Source organism: Nematolebias whitei, chromosome 7 (assembly GCF_014905685.2).
Source record: "Nematolebias whitei isolate Nwh7 chromosome 7, NemWhi1, whole genome shotgun sequence".
Classification (NCBI taxonomy): Eukaryota; Metazoa; Chordata; class Actinopteri; order Cyprinodontiformes; family Rivulidae; genus Nematolebias; species Nematolebias whitei.
Genome location: NC_056504.1, coordinates 3,249,758 through 3,267,719, shown reverse-complemented (window position 1 = coordinate 3,267,719; position 17,962 = coordinate 3,249,758). Strand labels below are relative to the sequence as shown.

The following is a 17,962-nucleotide window of genomic DNA, read 5'->3' as shown; positions in this document are numbered from 1 at the left end:
ACACAGTTGTTTTGGGGACAGGCAGAACTTAATGACATCAACCTTCAGTCTGTGTTGGTCCACTCGGTTCCGAAATGTCCAAATTACATGGCCAACACCGATGGAAACGTGTCTGAGTAAAAATCCCCAAGATCTGATCCATTCAGCCCAAAGCATTTGAGTCCGGGTACTCCAGACATGAACCAAGCCATCATAAAGGCAAGCAGTGTGATCGGGTCCAAATTAGCTGCCGACGACTTCCTTGATTGTAGATAAAACCAGATCCAGCTGAATCCAAAAAGCAGGAACCAGTTATCGTAAATCCAATTAAATATGCGTCCTTAGAATCCACAGATGGCAGCAGAGATAGACCCATCATCAAGTTTTCCAGTCGATGAGATATCCAGCTGCGTACGTGCCAACAGGGTAAATTGGCTCGCCCAAAGCCTGTCTTCTCTTGAAGAAATGTTGTAAATTAAGATGAGGGACAAACTGGTCAAAACAAGTCCATAATTATGGTTCGGAAGAAATGCAAGAGAGTCTCACAGCAATTTCACAGACAGACAGAGCAGTGTGAATGCAAATGCACCAGCTCAAATGTAATAAAATGTCATGAATATTGGTCCCGAACCGAACCGAGTCTACCGGATTATCAGGTGTGAAAACAACCTGAGAGTTTGTTGCTAAGAAGCTCAGATTCAAAAACTTCAGTCTTGTTTATTTAAAATATATGAACTCTTCCTTTAAGAAAACTAACAGTATGCACCAGATTTTTTAGCAGTCTAACTTTTGTGAACAGGCAGCACAGTGGCACAGTGGGTAGAGCTGCTGCCTCTCATTGAGCATTTATCCTGGTTCAAATCCCGGTCCAGGGGCCTTTCTGGGTGGAGTTTGCATGTTCTCTCTGTGCATGTGTCGGTTTTCTCCAGGTACTCCAGTTTCCTCCCACAGATCAAAAACATGCATGTTAGACTGATTGGTAACTCTAAATTGTCTCTAGGTGAGAGAGAGAGTGAATGGTTGTTTGTCTCTATGTGTCCCTGTGATGGACTGGAGACATGTCCAGGTGTCCCCCGCCTCTCACACATTGATGGCTGGACATGGGCACCAGTGACTCCTGCGACCAGAAAAGGAAGAAGCGGATAAAGATAATGGATGGATGGATGGAATTGTTGTGAACAATCTTGCTCTTCACAAAAATGGTGGATTGACCAGCTGTTGCATAGTCCGTGTTTTAACAACTTTGTTAATCTGTGTTCATACAAAATAAATGCACAATACCTACAATTAGAAAATTTGAGTTGTAATAACAGGAAATAATCAGTTTAATTAAAAACAGCTTTGTACATCTTTAGTTTTATGCCTTGAAAATAAACATATAGAAGCTTTTGTGACGAGTTCATCGCCTCTCCTTTTAAACTGATTTAAACATTTTAATAAAAATCCAACTGTGTTAAGAAAAATTCAGCCCAGCTTTAGGTGCACTTTTTCCAGCTTGAGTTTTCAAACTGTTGAAAGAATGATTTCAGAGCAGCAAATAATTGGAGGAATTCATTGAACTGCACAAATTGATGCACCCGACCGTGAAAGCCCAACACAGAGACGTTTTTCCCTGGAGAGGTAAACAGAGCAGACAGCCAGCTGAGATCTCTACTCACTTGTCTTCAGTGTCACTTAACCAGGCTGGAAAAAGAAACTCGGCTCCTCATTCCATCCCGCTCAGACCTCTGAAAGGCTTCCTGTCTTCAACACAATTCTTCATTCTCTTCACGTTAATTCATTGATTTTGGTGTCTCTACCTCTTATTCAAAAACAAGACTGAGAAGAAATTACCAGAACAAAAGTAGAAACAGAAATAAATCAAACTAACTAGACACTCAAGAAAATTAGTGAGTGAAAACAATATTAGGAGGGAAATCCAGAAAAAAGGAGACAACACACATTTCTCTTCCTTTCTCTCTTTCGTATTTCCTTCTCTGAATAAACATCTGTCGTCATTTGACCTTTATTATTTTTGTGCATAAAATGACCAAATAGCAGCAAAGCTGAGTGATTTGTTTCACCAGGCTGTGAAGAGGGCATCCCTACAATACAACACAGCAAAAAATGTTGTTTCCTTCACCCTTGGAAACTGCAATCTTCTACAAATTGCCAATCAAGGTTAGCAAGGTGGTTGGGTCAACAGCTCTCTGCCAATACAATCTGGAGCAGACTGCACAAAGCCAATAACCAGTCTCAGAAAGCTACCAGAAGGCCTGCTACGACTGCCCTTTAATTGTCCTGCCTGTTTGTGTTGATGTCTGCAACATGTGCGCTGCACCATGAAAGAGTTCAGTGATGAGTCTACCAAATAGCAGTTGAATTGTGTGGAAAAAAGGCAGAACGTTGTTCTGATTTTTGCACCAATGAGATGACAGCTTTTGGTGGAGGCAGTGTAATGATGTGGGGTGGCACCTTCCTCACTGAAAAATCAAACATTGTCACCTTTGGAGGAAGTCTCTGTCAGGATTCTGACAGAGCAGGGCAGGAGTGAACCCAACAATGTAGTAAGAGTCAGGACTCAAGGATTTACAGAAATAAATACTCTTTAATAATAATAATAAATCAAAGAGGCTGATGTGGCATCAACTTGCCAAATAAACAGGGAACAGATCAGGCTGGCAGGACAATACCCAATGATGAACCGACAAAGGACAAGACTCACAGACAGACTTATATACACAGACAGGACAGGACATAATTACAAACAGCTGGGAATAGAAGGAGCAACAAATCAAAAATAATGACACAAGGCACACAGACAAGGAAGGCCCATTAGATGGTGCCCTCCTTGCAGTCCCCCCCCCCCCCCCCGACGCCCCTTGGCGTCTCCAAAAAGGTCCACCCCAAAAGACTTGGGCGGGAGGAACTGAATCCCAAACTGAGATGAGATTCTGCAAACGGTGGCAATCTCATATCATGGTTGGGAAAGGAGTGCATATGGCTGCATGTCCGCTTCAGTGATGATGTTGAGCTTAGTACTGGAGAGGCTTCTGCCAACCATCTCATAGAAGATATTCCCATCCACAATGTCATTCCCCTGCAGTATAAGGCTGTCTGCAGTCCTTTTCACAGTTCCTCCAATGCCATTTGGGGCTCCATTACCATGCAAGGTGGGTAAGAAGTTCCAAGTTGTTCTTTTGAAACCTAGAGTTTGAGGGACATTGCAGAGGAGATAAAAGTGTTTCTTGTTCTTGTATTGCTTGCTGGGGCCATCTGACCAAAAGTGAATAGTATCAACTTCTGGAAACTTTAAACGAACATCTGTCAGGACTGGTTGCATATACCATACCATACCAATTTATTTATATAGCACTTTAAACAGTGACAAAGCACACTAAAGTGCTGTACAGGGACAAACAGAACAAGCACATAGCAACAGATTACATAACAGGACACCAAAAATGTAGAAACCGACAAAAACAATAATGGATAACAACAACAACTGCAACATGACCAACACAGTGTGATGCACACAGACTCAGCACAGATCACACAGTGCAGAAAGCCAGGGAATAGAAGTGTGTTTTTAAGCGAGATTTAAAAACTGTGAGGGAGGGGGCCTGTCTAACGAGCAGAGGTAACTCATTCCAAAGTCTTGGTCCTGCTACAGAGAAGGCCCTGTCACCTCTGCGCTTGAGGCGGGTTCCTGGGACTGTTAGGAGCAACTGGTCTGCTGATCTGAGAGAACGTGGTGGGACATACGGCTGGAGCAGATCAGTAAGATAGGAGGGGGCAGAGCTGTTTAGTGATTTATAGACATACAAGAGTATTTTGAATTTGATTCGAAAGTGAACTGGAAGCCAGTGTAGGGAGGCCAAAACAGGAGTAATGTGTTCTCTTTTGCTTGTGCTGGTCAAAAACCGGGCTGCTGCATTTTGGACCAGTTGGAGTCTAGCTATGGAGGTCTGACTGATACCAAAAAGGAGTGAGTTGCAATAGTCGAGCCTGGATGTAATGAATGCATGAATTACTGTCTCCAGGTTATTTCTGGACAATATGGGCTTCAGCTTAGACAGTCGCCTCAGCTGGAAAAAGCAGGATTTAACAATCATATTTACATGATTGTTGAGTTTCAGAGAAGGGTCAAGTATCACTCCTAGATTAGTGACTCTTTGTTTCACTAACGGTGACAGAACGGATAGGTCGATGCAGTGGTTGGTGATTGTGTCATTGGGAGGAAACAGCATAACTTCAGATTTCTTCTCATTGAAACTCAAGAAATTTAAAGCCATCCAATCTCTGATGTCAGCCAGGCAGTCCAGTAACGGTTGAATAGAGCGAGTACCGTTGAGTCTGAGGGGGAAGTAGATTTGGCAGTCGTCGGCGTAGAAATGAGTCCAAATGGTAGACGCATCTTGTTGCTTGGATTCTGATACTGTGCAAAATCCTGTCTTCTATTCTTTTGTATAGTACATGCCTATGTGAAAGTTGAGCTATGGTAGATTCTGACCAAAATGGCCTGACTGTACCTCAGAACTATACTTGCATTTCCATGCCTCAGAAAAGTCCACATGCACAATTACTGTGCTATCATTGCACTTCTCGATCATGTTCCTGTACTCTCTGATCTGGTTCTGAACTGAGCACACATGTATTGTTGTTTCTGTCTTCAGTTTGTCTTCATATCGTTGGATAAGATCTCCCAGTGTGCCACTGTACATCACGTCTTGTTTTGAAGTGGAGCCCATCTGCTGTTTGATCCTGAACTCGTTCCCATTGCTGCCATTCAACATTGATCTGATTTTGTTGTGGTGTGGGAAGTGTATGTTTGCGTAGACACCAGGTGCAAGAACGCAGAAGACATGCTTCGCTTGTCTGTGAACAGCAGACAAGTTTAAAACTATCCTCCAGTTTGCTAGACTTGACAACACAATTTTGTCTTAGGACTTCAAGCATCAGCTTAGCATTTTCATGGTACTGACATTGGCGTCTTACGATCCGACAGTCTTGGTGCTGTGACATAGAATGGACGTAAGGCACAGAAGGATGAATAACTGAGCTTTGCACTTGTTTCCTTTTTGGTGAACTCCTTGTAGAGGTTCAATACTGTGTCAGTCAGAATCATTCTCTGATGTTTTATTTTCTTGCGTGTGATTGTGTCCTGTTTGTCAGTTGTCATTCGTGCTGCATCACGGCAGAAATCCTGATTTTTCTGAGTAATTGTTTCAATGTATGTAGGTTTTTTTTGTCAGTAAGTCTCCTCTTACGCAGTGTGTTATATGTTACACCAAACTGCCTTGTCTGTTGAATTAGACAATATTTTTTCAGAATCTTGCCTGACAGAATCAAGTTCTTGTTGTGTGTAGACCTGTTTTATTTCAGTTCATGAATAAGTGCGTTGTGGAACAGCAGCGTTTTCTTGATGGAAGGATTTTTGAGTTTGCTTCCCAGCAGCAGTTGCTCTGTTTTTTTTTTTCTTGGTGATTCTTGTGTTTTTTTACTCCTAGGTAGTTCTCGTATCCAACACTTTTTCATTTTGTTTCTATCCTTTGTTACTTCTTGAAGTTTTTTTCTCAGCTTTCATTTCTCTAGAGTACCTTGCTCTTGATTTCTTTCCCGTTCTCCTGCTATTGCCTGCCTACTCCAAGCTTGCTCATGTATGGCCTGATCCACTGGACTCTCTGGGGGAGTTTCTGGATGATCTGAGCTCTTTCTCTTACGTTCTCTTGATACTTGTTGTCTACGCTTCCAAGACTTTCTCTGACTTCGCTTTTCCCTTTCATTCAAGTCACTGATATGTTTCAGCTTCCCTTCCTCCATCCTCTTCTTCCATCTTTGCCTTTCTGTTCTTAGATATTCCTCCTTTAACTCTGGCTGACTGTGTATTTTCTCTCTCCTCTTATTTTGAAATTCCCTGTTTCTTCTCCTTCTCTCCTCCACAGATAACCGCTGCCTAACCATAGCTTCCTAAAAAACAAAGTCAAAGTTGAGTGTAATGAATAGAAAATTGGGGGGAATTACAGTGAATGTTAGATTTGGTTAAATGTTGTCATGCCATTTTCATTTGACTTTACTCATTAGAGATGCATATACTTGCAATGGATAATGTATAATGTGTTATGTAGGTAGTAAATGCACTATGTGCATCCTCAGTAACGTAAGCCAAATGAACATGTGGCATAATAGTGAAATAAAAGAGAGTAGGCACACCTTATTCAACTGTATAGTTTACCAATAACATTGTAGGTCATATTGGTATTCATTGTGATCAACAATAATATTCTAGTCTCCACTGAAGAGCCTTTGGGTGGTTTTATCACCACCATCAGACTGTATGTCACCACCGTCAGACCAAAAATCTGACAGTGGTGACAGAAATCTACTCTTTTACATGCTATGGATGAGCTGTTCACATTAGCCATCTTGTTTCCCCTCTATTGCTAGCTACTTCAGACCTCATATTAAAAAGTATAGATTTGTGTCATAATCTTATTTAATATTTTTTATACAAGAGACGGTGGTGACATGGTATGGTTGCGACAGTAGCAGTTTCCAAAAATATGATCAAATTTAAGAGAAGATAGTACACTTACATGAGCTTTAGTGGTCTTGAAGCATGCAGTAGAGCTGAAGATTTAAAAAAAAAGGGGTCCTCGGGAATCTAGCTGACCTTGTATTGCCTGATTTTATTGTTTTTTTATAAGTATCTGACGGTGGTGACAAATATGTGGGACACATTTTGAGCAACCATAAAATAGTAGTAAATATTGTTCAAAACTCACTGTCTGTTCATTTTAATACATATTACAATAAACTCTTTCATGTGGTAAAACTATGATTCAATTAAATTATTATTTTTTGTTTTTTTTTGTTGATCAAGTTGAACTAAATATCTCCTATCTGAGGACAAGTGATTTTGTAGGCAGTGGGTCAGCACATAATTCTTAAATTAATACAAATAAATAAAAAAAAAAATCTATATCTCTCTCTCATACACATAATATATATATATATATATATATATATACATAACATATGTGCAAAGGACCCCTGGATGATAACCTTGATTCATTTATTTAAGAAAATGTTATTATTATTTTAAATAGAAATTTGCTCTTTTTGTACTGGGACATGTTTTTGCCAAAGTTTGAAGAATCAGTATTAATTCATGTTATGTTTATTTGTCATATGCAGGTTAACACAAGGTTAACAGCACAATAAAATATTCAGGATGAGAAGAACTGATTTGACTCACTAAAACAAAGAACAAACAAACAAGAAATACTAAAGCATTCAATAAGGGTACAATATAAAGTACCAAAAAGTAAAAAAGTAAATACAATATTTACAAGATCCTAAAGAAAAAATAGTAAATATGGTAGAATATAACAGTGCAAGTAGGATGAATTTGTATGAATAAGTATTTCAAGGTAGTAATATAGCATGCTCTGCTCACACAAGGAGAGCTGTTGGTTAGGCTACTTCTTATTGTGCCATTAACTCTAAAATGGATATTGATTCAAGTGTTACTTATGTAGGCAAAACTAAATGTTTAACAGCCTGTTAAAATACACCAGAATGTAGGAAATGGAATTTACTTTATACAAAATTTTCTGGGGATGACCCCCAGACCCCCAACCAGTGTGCTGGCCTCAGATTTCTACTTTCAAAAACATATAATGCAACTTTAAAACAGATTCCCAGCCGGTTTTCACACTTTATGGGAACAGAGGGGCCTCGTCTGTGAATTAGATGAACAAAGACCTACTGTTAGGGTGTTTAGGTGTGAACTGCCAATCTACATATGTGTGTGTGTCTTATCTCACTCAGCCTTATAACCTGTATCTCTCACTCACTGCTCTTTGAATTGAGAAAGCTCCTCGGATGAGGAGCTAAATGTCTTCTGTTACAAATAAAGTCCAGTTATTTTTGTATTGAACGCTTTTTGAACAAATCTACTAGTATCTTATCCATATTTAATGCCTTAAAACAGCGCTAAGTCTGCTAAAATTTACATTGTTAGGTCTGCTTAAAGTGAGCCGTCAACTCCTAATGTGGCTCTCTCGAATTTAATTATATTATGTTAAATTTGCACCTAATTTATAGATTTAATAAGTCATTAGTAGTTCAATTTTACACACCCATAAAGAACAAATGCTCCTTTCGTGGGTCGTTCAAAAATTCCATTCAACTGCTGTTGTAAATCTCTTAGTGTCTTTTAAGCGTTTTTTTTTTAATCAAATCTTTAAATCAAATCTTTAAATTAAATGTCAAGTCTTAGCCAAGCAGTATTTTGCCCTTGACTGACCTCTGTTTAAACCCAAACGTTAAACTTTTGGCCTACAGTGACGTTCGTTGGCGCTGTGGTCCTGTATCTCCAGTTACGCGCATGCGTACTACGCGAGTTGCACTTCCTGTGTAGCTAACGTTTAGCTAAACAGTCAGGCAAGGTGATGACAAGGGCGGATGCGGTTGTCGTTTTTCGAGTGGTCCAGCGTATCTCGGTGGGCCACCAAATTGCAGGGTACACCATGGTCTGTGTAACCGGTAAGAACCTCTGGTTCCGTTTTGTTGTGGTCCAAACCTTTCTCTGCATCGTGAGTAAAATTGGAGTCCGTGTGGGTGTTCATTTGTGTAGGGGGTTTCTGTGTCTGTAGCATCGAGCATGTGGAATGTGTCGGTGCTGGGCTTAGGTTGGCTGGGGTTATTTTTAGCCATTTCCTCTGAGTCTTCTGCCCATTGCATCAGAGTGGACACATGACAAGTGTCCACTTCAATGTAATATTTGTTAATCCAATTGGTGATTTCCGGTCTAAAAGCCCGCAACAGGCCATACTTAAGTTGTTGTTGTTGTTGATAAGCCGAGCCTGGGTTGTCGTTATAATCAATTCCACTGGATTTTAAATTTTGGTTCATATCTCAGCCTCAGTTCTGCAACATCCTCTGCTGCCATTTGTTTTACTTCAGCCAGGATACCATAGTTTGTCTGTCTTATCTTCTGTTATTTCAGAGGGGACTATTTTGCTTAATATTCCTCCCATCGTTATTAGTTATTTAAAATAAGGGAGAGAAAGAGAAAAAAAATATATACACAGTATGGTCTTCCTTATTAATATAGGGTTGTGGGTGGTATCAACAGAAAATGCCTTGAGGGCGCTCAAACACTCCCCAAATGACCAGGCTTCTAGGTTGACCAGAGGGGTCAACTCAGGTCTTTGCTTAGGGTTCTATTCCCGAGAGTGAAAGAACTTTTAGATCCAGTGATCCACCACACCTAAAAAAAAAGCCTAATGAAGATTTTTGTGTAAGACCGCCTCAAACTTTTCGTTGTCACCGTCAGGTATCCAAGAAATCAGCGATTTTTACCCACAAATCCTCCATGCATTCATAAATAACACACGCATGCGCACAGCAAACAAGAAAACGATCGTATCAGAGCTCTACTATTTTTTTCTTTCCTTTAAGTATAATGCCAACTTATGAGTCTCAATCAAAAATCTTTAAAAAAGGATTTCGACTGAAGTCTCACTTTTTTCTTCAAGATATTGATTCAGAACAGAAAAGGTCTCACTTGTGCTTGTAACCTGTGAAAAATCTCACTTTTTCACGTTGCTTGTTTGTAAGTTTCTTAACCCCTAGAAATCTCACTTGTTTCAGAGGAGGTCTTGACTCATTCTATATTAAAATGGCATTAGTGTTCGCCTCACCAGATGTCCAAATAAGGTCTCGGTGCCCGTCTCACTGTTTAAATCAGGTCTTGACTTCTCACACCTCACTTCTGTAGGTCTTAATTGTATGCGTAAACCGATCTCACTTCAAAACAAGTTGTTGGTCTGTTTAAACAAACAATCTCACCATTTTTAACTTTGCTGGGTCTTGGCTTAAACCGTTTTCTTTTTCACTTTTTAATTAGGTCTTGATTGCATGGGCAAAACAGCTTCACTTTAACAGGGTCTCAGCATTGTTTTGAGCAAGCAACCTCACTTGTATAGCAACTTTGCTTATAAAAAAAAGAAAAGTTTCATACTCGCCTTGTGTGAGAGATGGGTCGGAGCTCGATGTCTGTCCCCGATGTCTTGAGGTGAACCTATCCCGCTGGCCTGTGACACAATCAGTGTCCAGGGCTTTCGGGCGGTCTATTGCTGACCTTTCAGTGCGTCCTTGTCGAGCCCCACCGGTGAACAGATGCGGGGAGCTCCTGGCTGGCTCGGCAAGAATGTAAGGATTTTCCCTCGTAACACTTTTGTAAAGAATTCACACACAAGACAGAGTAAGAATTTGTTGAGCGCCTCTGCAGAGGTGGGAGTTCATGACCTGACCAAACGTCAAGGTGAAGTCCGCCGGTCCGACTAGAGAGCTCGTGTTTTATTTTGGAGGAGGAAGAGTGGAACAGGCACAAAACAGATAGATTATCTCCGACGCAGCGGAGTCACACAAAAGGTTACTAAACAGACGGTTTGATTACAGAAACGGGATAGCCGAAGTAGCGCGGTCAGATCTGAACAACATCGTGGTTGTTTAAAAACCCAAGGTCTTGGTCTTACTGCACACGCACATGAAGCTGAAAACAGGACTCTGGCTGTTCTTCAGTTCACACGATTGGAGTTTAAACTAGTAACAAGTCTGAAAACACTAGCATGCATCAGGATAAGTTTGAAAACAGTTTTAAATGATAACATTTTAATTTTGTCCGACACTCTGATTAGTCTCTTTAGAATTATTTGTTCAATTAGCTTTGTAGAGATCTAGTATAGAGCTGTATGAATGGGTAAACGAGGCACAGATTGTTGTAAAGAGCTTTGAGTATCTTGAAATAAGATAGAAAGGTGCTATATAAGTACAGTCCATTTGCCATTTAGAGGGCCGGTTCTAGGCATGGCTACATGAGGGAGGGGGCAGGTGGAAATGTGAAGGGGGCATCTTCATCCGTACATATTACAACATATTCATTGATGAGCATGGACTTTGGTTTTCATTGTTATTGTTGACTTGTTTTCTTCATGGGACTGGGGTAATAAAAGTTGAATGTTTACACCTGTGAGTGAACATTTTCAACCATGAACACTATCAAAAACAGAGAAACCCACTGACCCATGCTCATCATGAATGTCTCACTGTGGCTGCAACAACAAATTACAACATGAAGAAAGTCAAGGACATGCTCCACAGCTTCTCATCTCAGGACTAATGTACATTTTGTTTAAACAGATAATTTGCTGGCTGGGTTTCTTTATGTTCATAGGTGGGTTGTTCAGTTTTTTTTTCTTTGAGTGACTTGGGGTGATGTCGCAGCTCTCCCCTTGACTTTGCTCTGTCAATATGGCTCTTTTGAAAAAAAAAATAAAAAAATTAATAGATCACTGCATTATAGGGCCAGGCATGAGAATGAAGTATCAGATACATCCAGGTTAAACTCAGGTATACAACCATTCTACAACTTACTCAGATGCTTTATTGATAATTCCTATTAATTTGTTCTTTATCTCATTTCTAACCATCAAGTTTCTAGGAGGCAGATGCTGGATGAGGCTCTGCTGAATTTCATCCTGAAGGACTGCCAGCCCCTCAACTTATTACTTTTTTTAAATAAATATTTGTTTAAAAAAAAAAAAAAAAAAAAAAAAAAAAAGCAATCCCATTCCACAAACATCCTCATTCACAGCACGTTCACTTATATTTTCACGTTATGATACATGTTCACATTATTTATTGACTATTTAAAAATATCAAATATATTTTAAACTTAAATGAAAATATGAAATAATATAAAATACAATAACTTAATTTATATTATTTTATATAGAAAGTCATCAAATCAGTGTCAGTTGAGTCTGTCAACTAGGTTGCCTGTAGGGATCTTTAAGTTCCAGCAGGTGTCAGTATTCAGTGACAGTGTCGATACAGTTTGGTAATGTGTTGAAACGCTTCATGATGCCTCGTCGACCCATCTCTACAGAGCAGAAACAAGAGTCAAGTCGTAAGCTGTAATCATAGTTGTGGAGAGAAAGCAGAGTTGTTTACCGTGGTCAGAGCAAATAGTCCAAATCCGAAGAGGTGCAGGCAAGACGAGGAATCCGTGGTACAGGTGAGGGGTCAAGGCATGAAACAAGATACTGTGATTAAAGGCTTCACCATCAGTGACCATGAGAGGTTTAATAATTCAGCACTGGTGGAGTGTGAGAATGGAGCTTATAAAGGGTGCAGAGCAGGTGAACTAGATGAGCTGAACAGGTGCGTAGAATCAGGGCTGATTGCTGTGAGAAAAGGGAGGCATGGCATGGAGTGAAGGGAGCAGGCTTGAGCTGGAGGATGGGTGATAGGCAAAACAAACAATGGCATGAGGGGCAGAAACTATGGCAAGAGGAGCAGTGACGTGAGTAGATGAGGGGTCAGCAGGGGGCTGCTGACCAGTACACAATGAACATAAATTTTACACATAATCCCTCCCTGAGGCCATGTGACCAGCAGTCAACCACAGCAGAATGCTACAATACATACTGATAACATACACAAATATGTACAGAATTTATTTTTTTTCTGAACAATGCCGGTAACGCAGCTGGTTAAAAAAATACAGTAGCCTACCAGGAAGTCATTGATCGCTGTATTCCTCTTCCTCTTGTGCACCGCGCCAGTTTGCCTTTTAACCTTTATTTTTACATGTAGTCTCGTTGAGTCACGAGGACCCACTCTTCAAGACAGACATGTATTGGGCAGCTATTTGAGAGCCCAGGAGTGATGAGGCTAAATGTTTTGGCCGCATGAAGCTTATTAGCCTGTCAAAAAAAAAACATGAATTAGCTGCAGCATTGTATAAGCTGTGGGATTCAAAGCATGTGACAAAAGTAGTAGTTTATAGTCTGGAAATTATGATACTATACATGTTCTTGCCTGGTGTGTGTGCGTGCGTGCGTGCGTGCGTGCGTGCGTGCGTGCGTGCGTGTGTGTGTGTGTGTGTGTGTGTGTGTGTGTGTGTGAATTTGTGTGCCTTGCATGACCAGGACACTGACAACAGCAGAGTCCTGTGTGGTTGAAGGTGGATTCTGTTGCCTTAGGAATTTATCTCAGGTGCTTTCTGACCTTTCATGCTCGAGTTTCTTAGCTCCAGCTGTCTTCTGTTGTGTCCTTATTCATTTCAGGCACCTGGCTAAAGTCAGAGGAGATGGTGGTTTTGAAAACAAAGAGAGCTGACTTTGCTACTGCTCTGCTGCGAGGACGGATGGTGGTCGCTGGAGGACTTGGTAAGGATTGCAAGCTGGAAACTTTTTCTGGCTCAGATTGACTTTTAACAATCAGTTGAACTCATCATGATTTATGTTTGGTGTGGTTTTAAAGAAAGAACAATAAAAGAAATATATGTTGCCATCGCTGTACGTCCCCATACAATGGCACAATGTGTGCATTTGACTCATCACACCTGAGAAACTCTCAGGTGGAGCAGCGGGCAGCTGTATAAATGCCCGGGGAGCAGTGAGGGAATGAGGATCTTGCTCATGGCCACCACGACATGTGGGAATGGTGAGGAGTTGAACCTCTGACTCTGATCCCAAGTTAGCTGTCCTACCACAGCACCGCAGCCACCCCCAATGACGATTTATTGGACAAGGTTTGTTCCTGCTGTTACAGATCCCGAGGAAAGTTTTCTTGCAGAAAGTTTTCTTGCTTTTCTTGAGTGCTGATGTGACTGCTCTGTGTTTCAGGGAGAGCCTCAGCTGGTTTTATGACCCCGGTTCTGTTTCAGTGTGCAGAACCGTGACACACCAACTGCTCCCTCTTAGAATATTCAACACAACAAATCTCATTTAACTTCTAGTTAAGAGTCTGAATAAGTATGGCTGCAATGCATGAATTAGGTTTTAAATATCAGATTATTATCAGCTATTATTAGGGGTTAGAGCAGTCGTCCTCCAATGAGAGAGTTGGGGGTTTGAATCTACCAGCAGTCACATGCCAAAGTGTCCCTGGGCAAGATGTTGAACCCCTCATTGCCTCTGATGTGTGTCCCTTCAGTGTATGAATGTGATCTAAAGCACTGATTAGTCTTTTTACAGATCTAGTAGAGCGCTGTATGAATGGGTAAATGAGGGCACAGATTGTTGTAAAGAGCTTTGAGTATTTGGATAAAATAGGAAGGTGTTATATAAGTACAGTCCATTTACCATTTTACAATTTTATATTCTCTTTTAGAATTCTGTGGAGCACCTCCTGTTTGATTAGGTTCAGATTTATAGATTTGACAAGTTAAATAAATTTTCTCTGTGATTTTTTGCTACATTCTTGCACAGCATCAGTGTGATATTTACAGGTGTGAAGGTTAAAGAATGTAACGTGAACAGAACTGGAGGTGCATCCAGAGGAAGCAGAGGCAAATTTGAAGACCTCTGCAATCCCACCAGCACGTCTTCCACTGAGGAAGCGGAGCCTGGGGACTCTGGGTCGGGCCCTCCAATCTCTGGTGCTGAGGTCACCGAGGTGGTTAAAAAGCTCCTCGGTGGCAGGGCCCCAGGGTTGGATGAGATTCACCCGGAGTTCCTTAAGGCTCTGGATGTTGTAGGGTTGTGTTGGATTACGCGACTCTGCAATATTGCGTGGACATTGGGGGAAATTCCCCTGGATTGGCAGGCCGGGGTGGTGGTCCCCCTATTCAAAAAGGGGGACTGTAGAGTGTGTTCCAACTACAGGGGGATCACGCTGTTAAGCCTCCCTGGTAAGGTCTATTCGGGGGTTCTGGAGAGGAGGGTCTGTCGGATAGTCAAACCTCGGATTCAGGAGGAGCAGTGCGGTTTTCGTCCTGGTCGTGGAACACTGGACCAGCTCTACATTCTCAGCAGGGTCCTGGAGGGTGTGTGGGAGTTTGCCCAACCGGTCTGCATGTGCTTTGTGGACTTGGAGAAGGCGTTCAACTGTGTCCCTCAGGGAACCCTGTGGGAGGTACTCTGGGAGTATGGGGTACCGGGCCCTTTGATACGGGCTTTTAGGTCCTTGTATGACCGGTGTCAGAGCCTGGTCTGCATTGCCAGCAGTAAGTCGGGCTTGTTCCCGGTGAGCTTTTGCTGGAGCGATTCGCAGCCGAGTGCGACGCGGCCGGGATGAAGATCAGTTCGTCCAAATCCGAGGCCATGGTCTTGAGCCGGAAAAGGGTAGAGTGCCCTCTCCGGGTCAGGGAAGAGGTCCTGCTCCAAGTGGAGGAGTTCAAGTATCTTGGGGTCTTGTTCACGAATGAGGGAAAAATGGAACGTGAGATTGATAGGCAGATAGGTGCAACATCTGCAGTGAAGCGGGCGCTGTACAGGTCTGTCGTGGTGAAAAGAGAGCTGAGTGAAAAGGCGTAACTCTCAATTTACCTATCGATCTACGTTCCTACCCTCATCTATGGTCATCAGCTTTGGGTTGTGACTGAAAGAAGATCTCGGATACAAGTGGCCGAAATGAGTTTTCTCTGCAGGGTGTCTGGTGTCTCCCTTAGAGATAGGGTGAGAAGCTTGATCATCTGGGAGGGACTCAGAGTAGAGCTGCTGCTTCTCCACGTCGAGAGGAGCCAGTTGAGGTGGCTCGGGCATCTGTTTAGAATGCCTCCTGGACACCTCCCTGGTGAGGTATTCCGGACATGTCCCACCGGGAGGAGACCCAGAGGAAGACCCAGGACAGACTGGAGGGACTATGTTTCTCGGCTGCCCCCCTCCCCTTCCCCAAGGACTGAAAACCTGTATCAGAGCTCTATCGAGCTGACTGATAAACACTGAGCCACTGGGGGGGGGGGGGAGGGGGGCTTTCTGGACAGTGATCATGGACTACTTCCCCTCAAAATCTCTGCCTTTGCTGGCCCCCTTCATCTTAACAAACCCCACCCCCCCCACCCCCGATACAGTAACCTAGATAGATGCAATGGCGCCACTGGTTGCATCGCTCACTTGGGTGGCCTGTGCTGGGACCCTTACCTTCACTCACTCCACATGCATATGTCTTTATGTCACCAATATGTTGCTTTTTCTTGTGCTGAGGTTTATTTTGCAACCTCACACTGTGTTCCGTCAAGGACACAGTGTGAGATGTGATTTTTTTAACCTACTCTTTCTTCTTGTTTTCTCTTTTCCTTATCTAAACGAAAGGGCAGTGCTTCCCACGAGGTTGCGGCCTCAGACATCACCATCTACCCATGTTTGTTTTCTCTTTGGATGGCTGTCTGAAATGTAATTTTGTTGTGCTTCTGTGCAATGACAATAAAGCTGATTCTAATTCTGATTTTGTGAGATGACCTCAGGTTTAGAGGTCATGGTCAGGATAGCGCTTCTTCATTCCTCATGTACGTATGTTCATAGAAACCATGAACACATCGTTTATCTTAGATCATTTCTTTACATACGTAAGTATGTGGAGCACCACCATGGTGGTACTTTATGTCAACACAGCTGAGTTTTGCTCCAGGCCTCCTTTGGTTCTGTGAGGCTTGTTTAAGCAAGTTAGAATTAAAAGGAAAAGTTTGAATCCAAGAAACATGACTTAGATTTCCTCTGGATAACTGAAACAAATTGACCAGGGACCACAAGTGAACATGAGCCGTCCTGCTTACTCTGGCTTATTTATGTCTGTATTTATTGTTGATGGCTGTTAATGGGCTTGTTCCTTGTCAGATAAAACATAAAATTATTTCATACAGCTGAGTTTAATTCTATTATGCCTCTTTTCCATTAGTACCATTAGTACCAGTACAGCACGGTTTGGCTCGGCATGGTATGATTTGCGTTTCCATTACACTTTCAGTGATGGTTCTAGTGGGCGAGTTCAGCTCGGAACCCACAGGAGCGTGCGAGGCTGGGGCCCAGACACTGGCCTTGCATGCGCCTGCGTGTTGGCAGCTCTTATGATTCTCTGTGGTGACCAGCAGAGCTTGGAGCCCACAGGAGCACACGAGGCCGGGTCTGCCTGAGTCTAGGCCTCACATGCTCCTACGGGTTGGCAGCACTGAGGATCATCCACAGTGACCAGCGGAGCTCAGAGCTGGGGAGATGACGCCCTGCCCGGCCTTTTCTTTTTTTTTTTTTTTTTGCCAAAAGACAAGCAATCTCTTCCTCCTCTTCTGTTGACGCCATGACTGAAATGGTGAGAAAGTAAGGAATTTGTCACAAACAAATTAAAATCTGGTCCAGCATGGCTGCGGGAGGGTCTGGAGATTTCCTGGTGGGCTTCAGGGCTAGCACTCCCTATTTTTTAGAACTTTTTATTAACAACATATAAACACAGAACACCGCTGTGGCTGGGGTTGCCAGCTCTTGATTTTTATTTTTGTAACTTGTCAATCAATCCAGTAGACATGTCAGCAAATTACCAATTGGCAACCTCAATTTGTCCTGAAAGTAAACGCCCTTTGCCTGCAGAGCTGGTCTGCAGCCGTTCAGGGTGGACGCTTGAGTATGAAGTCTTAACCCTCTGCGGACAGTGCACATCGAGTCCACGCGGAAAAAGGTTCACGCAAGTATACTGGAGCCTTAAGGGGGCACCAAGACTCCAGTGGAGAGGACCGGGGGGACTGGCAGAACTCCATCTTGCTCACTCTGAATTTTGTCGTCGGCCATCAAGCACAAAAAAAGCCTGTACTTCAGCATTAGACCACGGTGTTGTCATTAATGTTTTTAAAATGTTAAAAATAGGTCCAGTCCCTTCTCGAGTTCGAGTTATTGCAAATGGCAGATCGGGTTGTTGTGAAAGTTTCTCAAACAACCAGTGACTCCACCCCATGACCAATCAGTGACTGACAGTGTTCTGACATCACATTTTGGTTGGAACCCCAGAGAAAAATGAACTGGAAAAAGTCACTGGTTCCACAAATAAGTGCTAGTGGAAAGGCCTTGTAAATGTGGCAAGTCGTGTCGAACCGTGCTCTACCGTTACTAATGGAAAAGGGGCTTTAGTGGTGTGTTGAAACTTGCTGGAAAATTTGGTCGCTTTGATATATATGTGTGTGTGTGTGTGTGTGTGTGTGTGTGTGTGTGTGTGTGTGTGT

The 17,962-nt window shown here is 42.4% G+C and overlaps 1 protein-coding gene across 1 annotated transcript in view; it reads left to right on the top strand.

Moving 5' to 3' along the window:
- Positions 1-17,962, top strand: part of klhdc8a (kelch domain containing 8A) — a 62,741-nt gene that overhangs the window by 15,922 nt on the left and 28,857 nt on the right. Inside the window, exon 6 of the mRNA XM_037679072.1 lies at positions 13,101-13,202. Coding sequence (XP_037535000.1) covers positions 13,101-13,202 — 102 coding nt within the window. The remainder of the gene's footprint in view (positions 1-13,100; positions 13,203-17,962) is intronic.